This window comes from Triticum dicoccoides, chromosome 2B, assembly GCF_002162155.2.
Source record: "Triticum dicoccoides isolate Atlit2015 ecotype Zavitan chromosome 2B, WEW_v2.0, whole genome shotgun sequence".
In the NCBI taxonomy this organism is placed as follows: domain Eukaryota; kingdom Viridiplantae; phylum Streptophyta; class Magnoliopsida; order Poales; family Poaceae; genus Triticum; species Triticum dicoccoides.
Genome location: NC_041383.1, coordinates 636,313,486 through 636,331,205, shown reverse-complemented (window position 1 = coordinate 636,331,205; position 17,720 = coordinate 636,313,486). Strand labels below are relative to the sequence as shown.

General features: G+C 52.2%; 2 protein-coding genes across 2 annotated transcripts; both read right to left on the bottom strand.

Moving 5' to 3' along the window:
* Window positions 1-242: 242 nt before the first annotated feature.
* LOC119368163 (probable aquaporin TIP5-1) lies at window positions 243-14,579 on the bottom strand. The gene is made up of 5 exons (XM_037633489.1): window positions 14,215-14,579; window positions 14,016-14,100; window positions 6,044-6,051; window positions 944-1,101; window positions 243-859 (listed from the first exon to the last, which is right to left on the bottom strand). Exons 1-5 carry the CDS (start codon window positions 14,339-14,341, stop codon window positions 449-451), a joined length of 789 nt encoding a protein of 262 aa, XP_037489386.1. The 5' UTR covers window positions 14,342-14,579; the 3' UTR covers window positions 243-448.
* Window positions 14,580-16,287: 1,708 nt separating this feature from the next.
* LOC119365301 (aquaporin TIP2-3-like) lies at window positions 16,288-17,444 on the bottom strand. The gene is made up of 3 exons (XM_037630918.1): window positions 17,240-17,444; window positions 16,907-17,157; window positions 16,288-16,809 (listed from the first exon to the last, which is right to left on the bottom strand). The coding sequence occupies exons 1-3, from the start codon at window positions 17,364-17,366 to the stop codon at window positions 16,441-16,443; spliced, it is 747 nt and encodes a 248-aa protein (XP_037486815.1). The 5' UTR covers window positions 17,367-17,444; the 3' UTR covers window positions 16,288-16,440.
* Window positions 17,445-17,720: the final 276 nt, after the last annotated feature.

The window sequence follows — 17,720 nt, the reverse complement described above, 5'->3', positions numbered from 1 at the left end:
TGATCATATCTACTATATGATTCACACTCGACCTTCCGGTCTCAGTGTTTCGAGGCCATATCTGTATATGCTAGGTGGAATGTGCTCAAAGTATTGCTTCCATTTTTTAACATTTTTTTAGTTGAACTCAAGTTATCTATTTTTTGCTTTTATATTTTCTTAGGTGGAATGTGCTCAAAGTAGTGCTTCCATGGAATATGCTACAAACTCTAAGAGTTTATGATGATTGGACTTAAAACATTATTTACAAGCATGCTTCCATTATTGCAAAGCTACAAACACACATTATGATAATAGTACTCAAAAAGCTACAGATAATTTACATCCATGCTTTGATTATTGCACGAACATCACACATATAACCATTACAAACACACATTAGTCCTGATCCTGAAACAATTATAACACACTAACACTACTAGAAGTTCAGCAAATACGAGGTCACAAATCACACCACCACTGTTAGCACGCTCCCATGCCGCGACTCGTGCGGCAGCGGCTCCGGCGCGGACGGGAACACCAGGTTCTGATGTACCAGCGCCGCCACGGCTGCGCCGATCATGGGGCCGGCCCAGTACACGGCCTGGTTCTTGAAGTCGCCGCTGACAACCGCCGGCCCGAACGACCGCGCGGGGTTCATGGACGCGCCCGTGAGGGAGCTCGCCGCCAGCACGCAGGCGCCCGTCACGAGCCCGACCACCAGCGCGCCCAGCACCGTCGTCGCGAGCCCCTTCCTGCCTTGTGCACGAGGGTCGCCGGCGACGTGCACGGTGTACACGAGCAAGAACGTCATCACCCCCTCCACGATCGACGCGCCGAACCCGGTCATCTCCACCGCGATCCTCGTCGTCGGCACGGCCTGGAGACACACACACGGGCGCGAGCATTCTGAGATGTATGACTAGGAATAGTGGAAGTGATCGATCGATGGTAATGCACGTACCTGGCTGGCGGAGAGGAAGTGGAGGACGAGGCAGGCGAGCGTGGAGCCGAGCAGTTGGCACGTCCAGTAGAAGATGGCGGTCGGGACACCGATGTGGCCGCCGATGGCGAAGGCGAAGGTCACGGCCGGGTTGACGTGGCCGCCGGAGACGTCGGCGGCTGTCGTGGTTCTAAGCCTGACAGTAGAGTGGGGGTAGGTATGGAGAGGCAAGGTCCTAGCTATGGAGAGGTTGTAAGCACAAAGGATGTACGAGTTCAGGCCCTTCTCGGAAGAAGTAACAGCCCTACGTCTCGGAGCCCGGAGGCGGTCGAGTGGATTATGAGTGTATGAACTACAAGATGCCGAACCCCTCTGCCTGTGGAGGGGGGTGGCTTATATAGAGTGCGCCAGGACCCCAGCCAGCCCACGTAGGAGAGGGTTTAAGGTGAGTTAAGTCTGGGGCGTTACTGGTAACGTCCCACATAAAGGCCTTTACTATCATAAAGTCTACTTGATTACAGGCCGTTGCAGTGCAGAGTGCCTCTTGACCTCCTGGTGGTCGAGTGAGTCTTCGTGGTCGAGTCCTTCAGGCCAGTCGAGTGAATCTTCGTTGGTCGACTGGAAGGCGACCTCTTCTAAGGATGTCTTGGGGTAAGTTACTTGGATCAGGTCCATGACCCTACCCTAGGTACATAACCCCATCATTAGCCCCCGAATGGATTGAGGCTTCGAGTGAAGAAGGAGTTGATGTCGATTCCGATTAACCTTTGCGCTCCGGTTGTGCGTTGTTCTGGACCAAAGAATCCCTTCGTCGACAGGAAACAACTTGCCTTCAGTCGACTTGATCCATTCTGTTTTTGCGTCGAGTGATCTTTCAGGCTCCGACGATCTCCGAGCGACGGATCGCCGGAAACACCGCGCCTGACAGACTGATTTGTTGCTCGCGGATTCCGCGGGATGCGAAATTTTGGGGCGCGCGCGAAGCGGGGCGGACCGCGGCGTTCGGATGGGACGGGGCATGGACGCCTCGATCTCCGCGCCGCCTTTTTCGCCACGTATCCCGTCTGCATAACTGTTCCAGATATGATTAGATCGACCGGGCCCACCTGTCATCCACTCGGAAGGGACCTTATAAATGTGCCCGGCGAGGATTTCTGTGCTGCGCCTTAGCATTCTCCCCCTCTCTCTGCTTCCTTCCTCCCTGCTCGGCGTGCTCGCTCTCGCCCCCGCACCACTTCCCTTCGCGCATCTCGCCGGCGACCATGGCCAAGGAGAAGACGGCGGCGCTGGAGCGTGCAAAGAAGGCGTCGGCGTCGGAGAAGGCGAAGGGGAGATCCACCAGCCGCGGAGGGTCCTCGTCCAGATCCCGCTTGCCGAAGGGCTGGGTCCAAGGAGACTGGATCCAGTCGACCATCACGAAGAATGACCTCCTCGACATGGCCAACGAGGGCTTGATCCCCCACGGAGCTGCGAGGCTTCCGGGGAAGGAGTGGCAGCCCCAGCCAGAAGAGGGTGAGTGTGTGCTTTTGGCCACCCATGTTGATCGCGGGTTTTCCTTGCCGCCGAGTGTTTTCTTTCGTGGCTTTTTGAACTTCTTCGGAGCGCAGCTCCACCACTTTACCCCAAACTCCATTGCCTATCTTGCCGCGTTCGTGTCCATGTGTGAGGGTTTCTTGGGCTGTCGACCGCACTGGGGTTTGTTCAAACGTATATTCACGTGTCGATCTCAGACCGTGAAGAAGGCGAGCCCAGGTGATGAGAAAACCCGAGTCGTCCAAATGTGCGGAGGCCTGGGGATTCAGGTGAGGAATAAGAGCACCTTCCCGCCCATGACCTTTCCCGAGTCCGTCAGAGGCTGGCAGTCGACTTGGTTCTACTGCCAGGTCCAGTCGACGCCAGGGCAGTCGAGTGGACTCCCTCCGTTCACCATGGACCGAGTGAGCAAGCCTTCTCCTCTGAAGCTGATTCTAGAGGAGAAAGCTGACGTGAAGATGTTGATGGAGCGCGTGGTGCAGTTGGTTCGGGAGGGAGTGACGGGCATGGACCTCCTGGAGGTTTTCCTCAGGCGTCGCATCCAGCCTCTCCAGTTCCGGAGCCACTGCATGTGGTTGTACTGTGGGACCGAAGACGAGACTAGAGTCCATCCAGAAGCAGTCGACGATGTCACTCTGGAAAGATGGATGGCAGCCGTCACCGGAAACAAGGACAACCCACGCGGAGCCAGAAGGATTCCTCCACTCGACCACAACAGCGACTCAAACAAGGTACACTTGCTCTGCTCTCCGCTGCGCCCTCGTCGTATTCATTTCTGTTAACCCTGCCGACTGGTCGACTGATCCTTATCTGGGCATCTGCTAGGCCCTCACCGAGCTGTACTCGATGCCCAATGGGGCACAAGCTTCGACTGAGGAGGGCGAGGCGAGCGGGGGCGAGAGCCAGGAAGAGGAGGAATGGGACTCGGATGTTGCAGAGGATGATGACGACGATGATGATGATGTCGGTGATGAAGACGACGTCGAGGACGAGGAAGAGGAGGAGGAGGAGGTCGTACCGCCGCGCTCAGAAAGGCGGTCGAAGCTTGTCCACGACCCTTCAACTGAACGTGGTAAGGGGGTTGTGACCGCCACTCAGTCGACCAAGCGCCCTCGGACCACCTCTCCGGTGCCGACTGAAAAGGCGCCGAAGCAGCCCAGGGCAGCCTCGTCGAAGCCGATCAAACTCTTGCCGAAGATGAAGGTGTCCATCCCCACCATATCAGGGTAACTGTGCTGCTCATATTTTCTTATTCTGTGTGAACTTTATCTCTGGTCGACGCTGAAGTTAGTCGACTGATCCTTTGGAGTTGCAGTGCTGCCACTTCTGAGACCTCGGCCCGGGCTGACGACCACGAGATGGAGGATGCAGCAACTTCGAACCCAGGTACTGTATTCTTAACACCGTTCTTAGTCGACTGACTCGCGATCTCTGATCCTGATTCTTCTCCGCAGCTCCACCCAACACTGTTATCAATCTCCCTGACGACGACGAGGATGAAGAACCACTGACACGCAAGAGGAGTCGGAAAGCGTCCGCCAGTAGGGTGCCTCAGGATGTGACAGCGCCTGAGATTCTGACTGTGGAGGAAGAGAACACCACTCGACACACGGTGTCCTTCGCAAATCCACTGACGAGTGCTCAGCAGCCCTCCCTCTTCACGACGCACCACGTCCCCGAGGACCAAGGTGGCGCAGCGAAGGAAGCAATACGCCAGGCGGGACTCATGATGGAGCAGCTGAAGACCATCCGGGACGCGAGCCAGGCAGCTTATGACGCCAGCTCTGCCCTCCAAAGTAATGTCCAGGTCAGTCGACCGCTGTTTGTTCTGTTGGATATGCTACCAAAAACTTTTCTTTTCCGGAATTTATAGTAGTCACCCAGTGGGTGTGTCGAATAAACTCCGTGTTAGCGGGGGCACGCTGAGTGCACCCGCTGGGTGTAGTCCCCAAGGCTAAGGTCGACTGCTGGAAGTCGGCCTTAGGCTTTATGATGTCAATCTTTCTGTCAGTCGACTGGTCGACTGGATTTCACAAACCGGTGGGGGCACGCTGAGTGCACCCACTGGGTGTCGAATAAACTCCGTGTTAGCGGGGGCACGCTGAGTGCACCCGCTGGGTGTAGTCCCCAAGGCTAAGGTCGACTGCTGGCAGTTGGCCTTAGGCTTTATGATGTCAATCTTTCTGTCAGTCGACTGGTCGACTGGATTTCACAAACCGGTGGGGGCACGCTGAGTGCACCCACTGGGTGTAGTCCCCGAGACTGTGGTCGACTGCTTGCAGTTGATCACAGTCTTAGAGAATGCATCTTTTTTTTTTGAGGTCGACTGGTCGACTTTGTCTTCATCGGGATTAGTGGGGGCACGCTGAGTGCACCCACTGGGTGTAGTCCCCGAGACTACGGTCGAATGCTTGTATTTGGCTGTAGTCTTAGAAACGTGTGTTTTTCTCTTTTTCACTCGGAAGTGAATTATATTTGACATTTAGTCGATTGGTTCTTCGCAGAACTCCTGTGATCTTGTGGCTCGCTACTCAGAGCTGGAACAAAAACATACTCAAGTCAAGCTGAGCTTGAAGCTGGTTCAGGAGAAGCTGACAAAGGCAAAGGAGGAGACCGAAGGTATGTTTGGTGAGACCCTGACGACTGCTTTTCCCCTTGCTTGTTTCAAAATATGATCTTGCTGTAACTTGCAGGTAAGGTAAGGGAGGCCCAGCAGAAGAAAGACCTTGAGCTAGCTGAGAAGATCAAGCTTGCTGACGAGAGGTTAGCTTCAGTCACCAAGCTCGAACAAGACAATACCAATCTGAAAGCTGCTCTTGGGATTGCCAACAAGGAGATCAGTCGACTGAAAACTGATAAAGCTGCCCTGACCGACCAAGTCAGCAAATTGACTGGGAAGAAAACTGATCTGGAGGCTTTCCTGAGTGGACTTGCCAAGAAGCTGTTTCTTATGCTTGAAGGTAAACCTCCATGTTTGGCAAATATTTCCAATTGTGGCTTTTTCCATTCGACTATCCCCTTGACTTAGTGATCATCCTTGCAGAATTTTGTCAAAACTTTGAAGAAGAAACCAGCCGACTGGAGCCAAACCTCGACCCCGTCAATTCTCCGGTGAACGACGAAGTTGCCATGGATGTTTTCCGACTGGAGTCTCGTGTTGCAGCTGTCGTGGACTATCTCGCAAGGCTGAAGGCCGCCACATCTCGCATCGACTCGACGCTCTGGCCTGAGGAGACACTTCAGAATGACCTTGAGTCGCTGATGGCCCGCTTGAACACAATCCCTGGTCGAGTGCAGGAGTGGAAGAAGTCCTCGGCTCGGTGTGGTGCAGATGTCGCTCTGTGTCTGGCCCGAGTCCACTGCAAAGATGCGCGAGAAGAGAAGCTGGCGGCCCTTCGGGTGGCCAATACCAAGAAGCACGACTTCAGGTCCTTTATGGAAACTTTCCTTGCAGCTGCCACTCGGATCGCCGACGGAATTGACCTTGATGAATTCGTTGCACCTTCCAGCCCTCCACAGGAGGGGTAAAAAACTTCTTCTGGCTCGATACTTTTAAATTTGCCTCGGTATGCCGAGTGGAATTGTAACCGACAAACCTTAACGGGCTTGATGCCTGAGCACTTTCGGTTCCTTTAGATGCCGATTCAAACTTGAATTTGGTGCTTGAATACGATTGCCTTCGGCTCGAAATGTCTTTTGCAGGTTCAAAGCAAGGCGCCTTTATTGCAATCGACTTATCCTGCGGTCCACTTAGGCGAGCACTGGGCCGCAGCCAAACCTCCGAGTGGAAGTCAGGCTTACCACTCGGTAGGATTTTTATAACTTAGGCGAGCACATGGCTGCAGCTAAGCCCCCGAGTGAGAGGGTTGCTCTTCACTCGGTGGAATTTTTATAACTTAGGCGAGCACATGGCTGCAGCTAAGCCCCCGAGTGAGAGGGTTGCTCTTCACTCGGTAGGATTTTTATAACTTAGGCGAGTCCTTGGACTGCAGCTAAGCCTCCGAGTGGAAGGCTGGCTCACCACTCGGTAGGATTTTTACAACTTAGGCGAGTGCTCGGACTGCAGCTAAGCCCCCGAGTGAGAGGGTTGCTCTTCACTCGGTAGGATTTTTATAACTTAGGCGAGTGCTTGGACTGCAGCTAAGCCCCCGAGTGGAAGGCTGGCTCACCACTCGGTAGGATTTTTACAACTTAGGCGAGTGCTCGGACTGCAGCTAAGCCCCCGAGTGAGAGGGTTGCTCTTCACTCCGTAGGATTTTTATAACTTAGGCGAGTGCTTGGACTGCAGCTAAGCCCCCGAGTGAGAGGGTTTCTCTTCACTCGGTAGGATTTTTATAACTTAGGCGAGCACATGGCTGCAGCTAAGCCCCCGAGTGAGAGGGTTGCTCTTCACTCGGTAGGATTTTTATAACTTAGGCGAGTCCTTGGACTGCAGCTAAGCCTCCGAGTGAGAGGGTTGCTCTTCACTCGGTAGGATTTTTATAACTTAGGCGAGCACGAGGCTGCAGCTAAGCCTCCGAGTGGAAGGCTGACTTACCACTCGGTAGGATTTTGATAACTTAGGCGAAACGGATTCGCAGCTAAGCCTCCGAGTGGGAGTCTGGCTCACCACTCGGTAGGATTTTTACAAACTTAGGCGAAACGGATTCGCAGCTAAGTCACCCACTGAGGGGAATTTCATTGGACAAAAATAAAAAGTGACAGATATTATGGAGGAACTATGACACTATTATTTTGAGGTCCATGAACTACAAAAGTACTTTATTGCAACTCATCCGAATGATAAAACTTAAGTGTAGAATGGGCAGAGTAGCTCCGCGTTCCAAGCTCGGGGCTTGTCGAAATTATGCTCGACGTTGTAAAGACGGTACGCCCCATTGTGGAGGACCTTGGTGACTATGAAGGGGCCTTCCCAAGAAGGAGAAAGCTTGTGTGGTTTGTGCTGATCCACTCGGAGAACCAAATCTCCTTCCTGGAAGGCTCGACCTCTCACATTTCGGGCGTGGAAACGGCGCAGATCTTGTTGGTAGATGGTCGACCGGATCAGAGCCATCTCCCTTTCTTCCTCTAAAAGGTCGACTGCGTCCTGCCGCGCTTGTTCAGCTTTTGCTTCGTCGTAGATTTCAACTCGAGGAGCATTGTGGAGAAGATCACTCGGCAAGACTGCTTCAGCTCCATAGACCAAGAAGAATGGAGTTCTTCCGGTCGACCGATTAGGCGTGGTCCACAGTCCCCAGAGTACAGATGGAAGTTCGTCGACCCAAGCTCCAGCCGCGTGTTTGAGATCACGCATCAGTCGAGGCTTCAGTCCCTTAAGAATCAGTCCATTAGCTCGCTCTGCTTGTCCATTCGACTGCGGATGGGCGACTGATGCGTAGTCGACCCGTGTGCCCTGGGAGTCGCAGAAAGCTCTGAATTCCTCTGAGTCAAAGTTCGACCCATTATCCGTAATGATGTTGTGCGGGACTCCATATCTGAATATTAGTTCCCTAATGAAGCTAACAGCAGTACCGGTGTCAAGGCTCTTGATTGGTTTAGCCTCGATCCACTTGGTGAACTTGTCGACTGCCACCAGTACATGCGTGAAACCGCTTCGTCCTGTTCTCAAAGGACCGACCATGTCCAGCCCCCAAACTGCAAAAGGCCAGACGAGTGGGATGGTCTTCAAAGCTGACGCAGGCTTGTGCGACATATTCGAGTAGAACTGACATCCCTCGCACTTATCCACTATCTCTTTTGCCATCTCATTCGCCTTGGGCCAGTAAAATCCGGCTCGGTATGCTTTGGCTACGATGGTCCGAGAGGACGCATGATGACCACAGGTCCCCGAGTGAATATCATTGAGGATGAGTCGACCTTCTTCTGGTGTTATGCACTTCTGACCGACTCCAGTCGCGCTTTCTCTGTATAATTGTCCTTTGATTACGGTAAAGGCCTTAGATCGACGGACGATCTGTCGAGCCTCTTCCTCATCCTCCGGAAGCTCTTTCCTCAAGATATATGCGACATACGGAATCGTCCAGTCGGGAACGACCACCAAAACCTCCATGATCAAGTCGACCACCGCTGGGATTTCAACTTCAGTCGGATCTGTGGCGCTCTTGGGCTGCGGAGTTTCTTCGGTGAAAGGATCTTCTTTGACTGACGGAGTGTGTATATGCTCCAAGAACACACCACTCGGAATGGCTTCTCTCTTGGAACCTATCTTTGCTAGATCATCAGCTGCTTGATTTTTCAGTCGGGGTATATGATGGAGCTCCAACCCCTCGAACTTCTTTTCCAGCTTCCTCACTGCACTGCAGTATCCAGTCATGGCTGGGCTTCTCACGTCCCACTCTTTCATCACCTGATTGACCACTAAATCCGAGTCGCCATAGACCATTAGGCGACGGACGCCGAGTGAAATGGCCATGCGCAACCCATATAGGAGGGCCTCATATTCTGCCTCATTGTTGGAGGAATCAAAGTGAATCTGGAGCACATATCTGAGCTTATCTCCTCTGGGGGAAACCAGGACAACCCCAGCACCGGAACCATTCAACATCTTAGAGCCATCAAAAAACATGGTCCAATGCTCCGAGTGAACTTCAGTCGGCTGCTGTTGTTCAATCCACTCGGCGAGGAAATCTGCTATCGCCTGGGACTTAATGGCTTTCTTTGCCTCAAACTTGATATCAAGGGGAAGAAGTTTAATCGCCCATTTGGCCACTCGACCAGTTGCATCTCTGTTGTGCAAAATCTCTGATAGTGGAGCGTCGCTGACGACTGTGATGGAATGGTCAGAGAAATAATGAGCAACCTTCTTTGTGGTCATGTATATTCCATACACAAGCTTCTGATAATGAGGATATCTCTGCTTGGATGGAGTCAAGACTTCAGACAAATAATACACTGGGCGCTGAACTTTGAGAGCTTTTCCTTCTTCTTCCCGCTCGACCGTTAGCACAGTACTGACGACTTGTCCTGTGGCTGCGATGTAGAGCAACAGAGGCTCTTTGCTGATTGGAGCAGCAAGCACCGGCTGGGTGGAGAGCAGAGCTTTTAGCTCGGCAAACGCTGCATCAGCTTCTGGAGTCCACTCGAACTTGTCAGCCTTCTTCATCAGTCGGTAAAGAGGCAGTGCCTTTTCACCGAGTCGTGAGATGAATCGACTTAATGCGGCCAAGCATCCAGTAAGCTTCTGGACATCGTGCACTCGCACAGGGCGTTTCATTCGGAGAATAGTGCCAATCTTCTCTGGGTTAGCGTCGATTCCCCGTTCGGAAACGAGAAAACCGAGTAACTTGCCACCAGGAACTCCAATGTGCACTTTGATGGATTGAGCTTGATATCATACCTTCTGAGGTTGGCAAATGTTTCGGCGAGGTCAGCGAGCAGGTCGGAACCTTTTCGTGACTTGACAACAATATCATCCATATAAGCTTCCACATTCCGACTGATTTGGGTGAGTAGACACTTCTGAATCATTCGCATAAATGTGGCTCCAGCATTCTTGAGGCCGAATGGCATGGTGATATAGCAGAAGCACCCGAATGGAGTGATGAAAGCTGTTTTTACCTCATCGGGCCCGTACAGACGGATCTGGTGGTACCCGGAGTAAGCATCTAAAAAAGACAACCTCTCGCATCCCGCGGTCGAGTCAACAATTTGATCTATGCGAGGGAGAGGAAAGTGATCTTTCGGGCAGGCCCGGTTGATGTGCTTGAAATCAATGCACATTCGGAGCGACTTGTCCTTCTTAGGAACCATGACGACATTAGCGAGCCACTCGGAGTGGTATATCTCTCGGATAAATCCTGCCGCCAACAGTCGAGCCACTTCTTCACTGATGGCCTTTCTCTTCTGGACGGCGGACCGCCGAAGATGCTCTTTGACTGGTTTTGCAGACGAGTCGACTCTTAGGCGATGCTCAGCCAGTCCCCTGGGAACACCTGGCATGTCAGCGGGCTTCCATGCAAAAATGTCCCAGTTCTCACGGAGGAACTGGATGAGCGCTTCTTCCTATTTTGGGTCGAGTGTTGTGGAGATGCGGGTCGGAGCTGCTTCGGGGTCGGACGGGTGAATGTAAACAGGCTTCGTCTCACCGGACGACTGGAATGCAGACTCTGTGGCGGGCTTCTTGGATCGCAGCAAGTCACTCGGATCTGCGTTTTGCTTGTATTCTTCGAACTCGACCGCTGTCACTTGGGAATCGGCAATCTTGGAGCCCTTCTGAAAGCACTCCTCTGCCTTTTTCCTATCACCGGAGACAGTGATCACACCTTTGGGACCGGGCATCTTCAATTTGAGGTACACGTAACATGGTCGAGCCATGAACCGTGCATAGGCTGGTCTCCCCAAAATGGCATGATATGCACTTTGAAAATCCACGACCTCAAACGTCAACTTTTCTTTGCGAAAATGCTTCGAATCACCAAACACTACGTCCAAAGCTATCTGGCCGAGTGACTCGGCCTTCTTCCCTGGTATAACCCCATGAAAGCTCATGTTACTAGTGCTCAGTCGGGACATCGGAATGCCCATACCTTTCAATGTGTCTGCATATAACAGATTCAGCCCACTTCCACCATCCATCAGCACCTTTGTCAGTCGAGTGCCTTAGACAACTGGATCGACCACCAAAGCTTGCCTCCCAAGGGTGGCAATATGAGTCGGGTGATCAGATTGGTCGAATGTGATGGGTGTTTGAGACCACTTCAGATAATTTGCCTTTGCTAGGGCAACCATGTTCACCTCTCGGTTAATCACTTTCAGTCGACTTCTGCTTTCCACATCTGCAAAGATCATCAGAGTGGAGTTGATATGCGGATATCCTCCCTCACTGTCCTCTTTGTCTTCGGCCTTGTCCGACTCCTTCTCCTTGTCCTTAGACTGTTTTCCCTGAAACTGCTGGATCAGGAGTCGACATTGGCGAGTGGTGTGCTTTGGGTAAATGATATTCCCCTCTTCGTCTTTCTTCGTGTGAATGTGACATGGCATGTCCATCACGTCGTTCCCTTCTTTATCCTTTACCTTCTTGGGGTTCCAGGATCCTTTTGGTTTCCCCTTAAACTTTCCTTGAGTCACGGCCAGAGCCTCTCCAGGAGCTGCCGGTTCAGCCTTCCGCTTCTGTTTCCGACTAGTGTTTCCCTTTTCTGATTGACTCGGCTTATGCTTGCCGCTTCGGAGTCGGTCTTCTTCTTCGCCATTGGCGTACTTGGTAGCAATCTCCATCATCCGACTCAAAGTCATGTCACCGGTTCGACCAAATTTCAAACTCAGTTCTCTGTTCTTGACGCTGTCTTTGAAGGCGCATACTGCCTGATGATCAGAGACATTTTCCACAGTGTGGTGCAAAGTGATCCACCTCTGAATATACTCTCTGAGAGTCTCATTAGCTTTCTGCACGCAGACTTGCAACTCTGTCAATCCAGCTGGTCGCTTGCAAGTCCCTTCAAACGTTCTGACGAACACTCGGGACAGATCTTCCCAAGTGTAAATGCTGCTAGGAGGTAATTGAGTCAACCATGCCCTGGCAGAACCTTCCAACATGAGGGGTAAATGCTTCATGGCCACCTCGTCATTTCCACCACCAATCTGAACTGCCACTCGGTAGTCTTCAAGCCAAGTTTCAGGCTTAGACTCACCAGTGAACTTGCTGACTCCTGTTGCCAACCTGAAATTGGGGGGAATAACTGCGGCTCTGATAGCTCTGCTGAAGCATTCAGGACCAGAAACATGCACTCGACTGCTTGTGGGTACATCTCTGTCGAGTGCGCCTCGATGGGCTCTGTTCCGGTCGACCAACCCTTGCACGATAATGGATCGCGCGTCGAAGCCTGGCTCTCTGGGGTCAACTGGAACCCTACGCCCTGTACTGTACTGACGCCTATCATCTGGCTGCCGAGGAGCGTAAGACCCACCCCTCGGAGGGGAATAGGGCACTCGACGCCTATCATCTCGGTCGAGTCTGTCGCCATATTGATCTCGCCGATTCTCACGCCCTTCACGCCGCGGAGGCGATCTGGGGCTGTGAGCCGACTGAACCGTATTCACAGTGACGGATCGACTGTGAATTCTGTTGCGCGACTGAGACACGGCTGAATTCTGATCTCCTGCTGCCCGGAGCAGATCCCTGATCTGTAGCAAACCTCTGCCAGCTTCCGACTGCGAAGGCTGGATGGACTCTGCTATACGGGTCGCAGCTGCTAAATTCTGAATTGGGGTTCGATATACCTGAGTCGGCGGGAAGAGTTGACGTCGACTGGTGTCGGGAACTCGTTGCCGCGCGCGCTCGTCGAGTGCTCGCTGAAGGTTCTCCAGTCGAGTGCGCTCGACCAAATTGGCCAGACGCGCCTCCTCCAAGGCACGAGCTTTGGGGGTTTCTCCTGCGATGGGAATACGCAGGGGATCCTCGTTCCTGCGGAGAAGCTCTTCTCTTTGCAGAGAGTCGAGTGGCTCGGGCTGGTACTCTTCGTAGCCTCGTGCAGGGTCGCCGCCGTCACCTGCTCCACCACCACGGGCGAAGCCAGGAGGGCTGTGGGGCCCGTCGACCATCAAGATTTCCGCCGCTGGATCACTGCTTCCGCACTCGGATACAGTCTCTATGGAGCCAGTCGACTGATCGAACAAGCCGTAGAGAGATCCGTTGGGCTCGATTGCCGCAACTTGGGTAGTGGCCGATTGGCGAGCCACCGCGTGACTCACCCATCGCTGAAGCCTCGACCGGCCTGAGCGCTTGCGCTGGCGGGAGACCGGGAGGGTGGACGATGGAGGAGCCGACCGATACTGGGTCGACGGTTGCCGCAGCAGAACGCCGCGGACACATGCGCGAAAATGCGTCGCACCGCGGACGGGGAGCGCATCTACGTCGAGTGGAGCCTCCTGGAGCCATGCGGAGTCGTCGGCGATGAAGGTGAGAGTGCCGAGACGGATCTCTTGACCCTCGACCAAAACTCCAGCAGACACCATGATGAAAGTACTCGGAAGAATCGCAACTTCTCCACAAAATCGCTAAAACACCTGCCCCAAGGTGGGCGCCAACTGTCGTGGTTCTAAGCCTGACAGTAGAGTGGGGGGTAGGTATGGAGAGGCAAGGTCCTAGCTATGGAGAGGTTGTAAGCACAAAGGATGTACGAGTTCAGGCCCTTCTCGGAAGAAGTAACAGCCCTACGTCTCGGAGCCCGGAGGCGGTCGAGTGGATTATGAGTGTATGAACTACAAGATGCCGAACCCCTCTGCCTGTGGAGGGGGGTGGCTTATATAGAGTGCGCCAGGACCCCAGCCAGCCCACGTAGGAGAGGGTTTAAGGTGAGTTAAGTCTGGGGCGTTACTGGTAACGTCCCACATAAAGGCCTTTACTATCATAAAGTCTACTTGATTACAGGCCGTTGCAGTGCAGAGTGCCTCTTGACCTCCTGGTGGTCGAGTGAGTCTTCGTGGTCGAGTCCTTCAGGCCAGTCGAGTGAATCTTCGTTGGTCGACTGGAAGGCGACCTCTTCTAAGGATGTCTTGGGGTAAGTTACTTGGATCAGGTCCATGACCCTACCCTAGGTACATAACCCCATCAGCGGCGATGAACACCGCGGCGAAGAGCCCGAACGACTGCGCGACGGCGGTGGCCACCAGGGACGTGGCGTTGGACGTGACGTCGGGCGTGAGCATCCCTGGCATACACATTCCCCAAAGAAGCGCGCGGTTAGTAAACCATGAGCACGTACGAACGAGAGCATGAACTCACACGGCCGCGCGCGTGGACGCGGTGCAGTCGGTCGACGTACTGGCGGAGATGGCGGAGCCGACGGCGGTGAACACGAAGAGGAAGGTGGAGATGAACTCGGCGAAGTAGGATCGGAGGGACGGCGGCGAGCAGCAGTGCTTCAAGTGCATGCTGAGGTTGGACGCCATTGCCACAAGTCCGAGCGTCTCTGAGACTCTCGGCGCAGTGAAAATACAGGGGAATTTGCACGGATGAACTGCAGAGTAGTAGTTTCCGAGGTTATAAAAGAGCGAGAGGGACGCGACCGTAGAGCGAACCGGCGCCCCCGCGCCAGGGAAGTTTCCGGCGGTTGCCGCCGCGCGCCCGCTCCAATGACAACGGGCTCCAAGTTCACAAGGTCAGAGGCGTGAGGGGCCTCCACGAATTTGTCACAACTAGTAAATATGCACGTGCAACGCACGTCTATTTGGACTAATAAGTGTGCACGTGCAACACCGTCTATTTGGATTAACACATTATACTATACTTAATACAAGACAATTTATTCATAAATTTGAAATTTCCTTATAAAGTACACAATCTCTTATTCCCAACTCATAAAAATAATTTGAAATATCGTTTCTCCTTAATCAACATGTCTCTTGTATTAAAAGACCACCCACTTTTTCCAATGTATAAAACTCAAAATTATTTAGAAGATTCATCATGATTCTCCATATGCACACATTTATGCAAGTATAATCACACATGAAAATGTCACTTAGGACAAGCTAAGGAACCGTTTCAGTGCCAACAAACTCCAGTCAAGAATTATTGTTACAATTGAGTGTCAACCACACAATAGTAGGAAGAGACCTCTATAGTTTGTTGAAAAGAGGAAGCCATTGTCACATAGAGAAGTGTAGAGATGTCTTGACTCCATAGAATCAGCTGTGAAACAAGACAAAAAAATGCTAGTTGGACCATCCGATTCTACTATTACACCACAAGTGTTGTAATGTCTGGAAGCAAGAAAAGTGACTTACTTTATTATGAAAATAGAACATGTCAACCAAATAAAAATTACATTGATAAATTGCGTAATTATACTTGTTAATCACTGGACAAAAGCATTAATATGACAACTTGGAACAGTTACTTGAGTACTACACATTTCTTTAAGGGCTCAACATTCTAAAATTTTGACAATATAACAAATATCCTCTAAGTTCGTAGTAATAATGATACGTAGGCTACCACTTGTAAGAATAACAGTGGCAAAAAAGGGCCAACAAATGCCGGTTTAGAAAGAAAAAACTGCAGATATGCTTCCAATTTTAGCAACTCTAGTGGATAAAACATACCTTACCTCCCAAGTCAGGAAAATAGTCAAATGAAAAAATGTACTTCTTATAAGTAGTAGAGATGAAGTCATAAGGATCATGGTTCAAGATATTCGGAGAAACATGGTTGGTCTCTCTGTATGATGCGAAGTTGTTCCAGTCAGTAGAAGAGTGACCTGCCCTCCAGGCAGAAGACGAAGGCGGCGACGGCACGTGTGCGTGTTCGGAGGAAGCCGCAGCTCCTCTTCGCATGTCTCCCGTTGTGGCTCGCGTGGGTGGTGGGTTGATGACGACAGGCGACTCGCGATCGCGATTCCCTGATAGGAGACGATAGGATGCGCTCGCGATTAGTTTCCTAATAATTAGATGTGTTCGTGATTAGTTATCTAATAGGATGCGTCCGTGATTAGTTTCCTAATAATTAGATGTGTTCGTGATTAATTGCCTAATAGGTTGCGCTCGTGATTATTTTCCTAATAATAGGATGCACCCGTGATTAGTTTCCTAATAATAGGATGCGTTTGTGATTAGTTTCCTAATAATTAGATGCGTCTGTGATTAGTTTCTTAATAGGATGTGTCCGTGATTATAGTTTCCTAATTGACCAGGCGTGGACTTCATATTTTCCTTCACGGTGGAGTACGGTCAGTCAATGTAAATTGCTAAGTGCACACAGAGAACATATTAGGTTAAGGCTAGCCATTAGATTAAGTTTAGTGGGACTAATCATGCGGTGGTAATGTATCCGTGTACGTTTTGTGGGGTGCACTTAAAAAAGATTATGTTTGCTCTTTTATAAGTAGTATAAAAGATTTCGGAAAAACGCAGAACCGTTCATGTAAGATCGAGTGGTTGTCTTACATTTTTACATTTTTGAGGTGGATTAAAATCGAAAAGGGAAATTCACACAAGGGGAAACAGCAACGAGCCAAGAGCCCAGGAAGCTAGGTTCGGATCCGTGCGCTTCACGGGTAGTCCTGGTGGCCGACCGGCTGGTAGGAGGCGATGAACACGTCGCCGTAGACGAGCCCGGCGAGGCCGCCGCCGATGAGTGGCCCGACCCAGTACACCCAGTGGCCGGAGAAGTTGCCGGCCGCCACGGCCGGGCCGAAGGAGCGCGCCGGGTTCATGGAGCCGCCGCTGAAGGGCCCGGCGGCGAGGATGTTGGCGCCGACGACGAAGCCGATCGCCATGGGCGCGATGGTGCCGAGGGAGCCCTTCTTGGGGTCGGCCGCCGTGGCGTACACCGTGTACACCAGCGCGAAGGTGATTACGATCTCCATCACCACGCCCTCGACCTCGCTGATCCCGGACACGGCGTGCGTCGGCATAGGCTGCACCGTACATAGAAGCCAGTAAGTACTTTTCACGTGTGACGTGCAAAGATTTGTTGCAGACGTGTTCGTAAAAGGTACTGAGTTGAACGCCAACCTGGCCGTTGGTGACAAACTGCAGGAGGAGGCATGCCACGGTGGCGCCGAGCAGCTGGGCGACCCAGTAGAAGAGCCCGGTGAGGATGGTGACGTGGCCGCCGACGGCGAGGCCGAACGTGACGGCGGGGTTCAGGTGGCCGCCGGAGATGTTGGCAGCCATCGCCACACCGACGAAGAGGGCGAAGGCATGGGCGATGGCGATTGCCACAAGGCCAGCCGGGTCTAGCGCGCCACCCTGCGTTAGTTGCCCTGCACAAGAAGACCCTCTTTGGTAAGCGATGGAGTAAGCCAGAAGCGCAGAGCAGATCACCAGCTAGCAGGAGACACTCACCGTAGGAAATGGCGGACCCGACGCCGGCGAACACGAAGAGGAGGGTGGCGATGAACTCCGCGACATAGGATCTGACGGACGTGCCGCTGAACGAGTCGCCGAAGCTTCCGAATGCAAGCTTCACCATCTTGTACTCGACTGTTTTCTCAGCGAGGTCTTCAAGCTAAAGAGTTCGAACTCTGCTCTGATCACAGTACTACTGATGGATGACCTTCCCTCTGATTAGGCGCTCCTTTTATAAACGTGAGATGGCACTGATGGCCCCATATGCCCTGCCTAAAACACGCATTACAATATCATGGGCGGTGCTAAATGATCACCACAAGTTTAATGATGTAAGCATTAATGTTATTTTGTTGTTGATTTCGGCCGACCAACCACTCTGCTTGCTAAACTTTGTGTTTGTTGCAATTGTTTAGGCAGGAGCCATGTTATGATACACCACAAGACAGTGTGGAGAAAGAAGCCCCTGCTCTAAACA

Coding starts and splice junctions, on each gene's coding strand:
- LOC119365301 (XM_037630918.1), bottom strand. CDS start 17,366: ATGGTGAAGCTTGCATTCGGAAGCTTCGGCGACTCGTTCAGCGGCACG. Junction 17,158..17,239: donor CGGGTCCGCCATTTCCTACG/GTGAGTGTCTCC, acceptor CTTCTTGTGCAG/GGCAACTAACGCAGGGTGGC. Junction 16,810..16,906: donor AGTTTGTCACCAACGGCCAG/GTTGGCGTTCAA, acceptor TGTACGGTGCAG/CCTATGCCGACGCACGCCGT.
- LOC119368163 (XM_037633489.1), bottom strand. CDS start 14,341: ATGGCGTCCAACCTCAGCATGCACTTGAAGCACTGCTGCTCGCCGCCG. Junction 14,101..14,214: donor CGGCTCCGCCATCTCCGCCA/GTACGTCGACCG, acceptor TGTGTATGCCAG/GGATGCTCACGCCCGACGTC. Junction 860..943: donor ACTTCCTCTCCGCCAGCCAG/GTACGTGCATTA, acceptor GTGTGTCTCCAG/GCCGTGCCGACGACGAGGAT.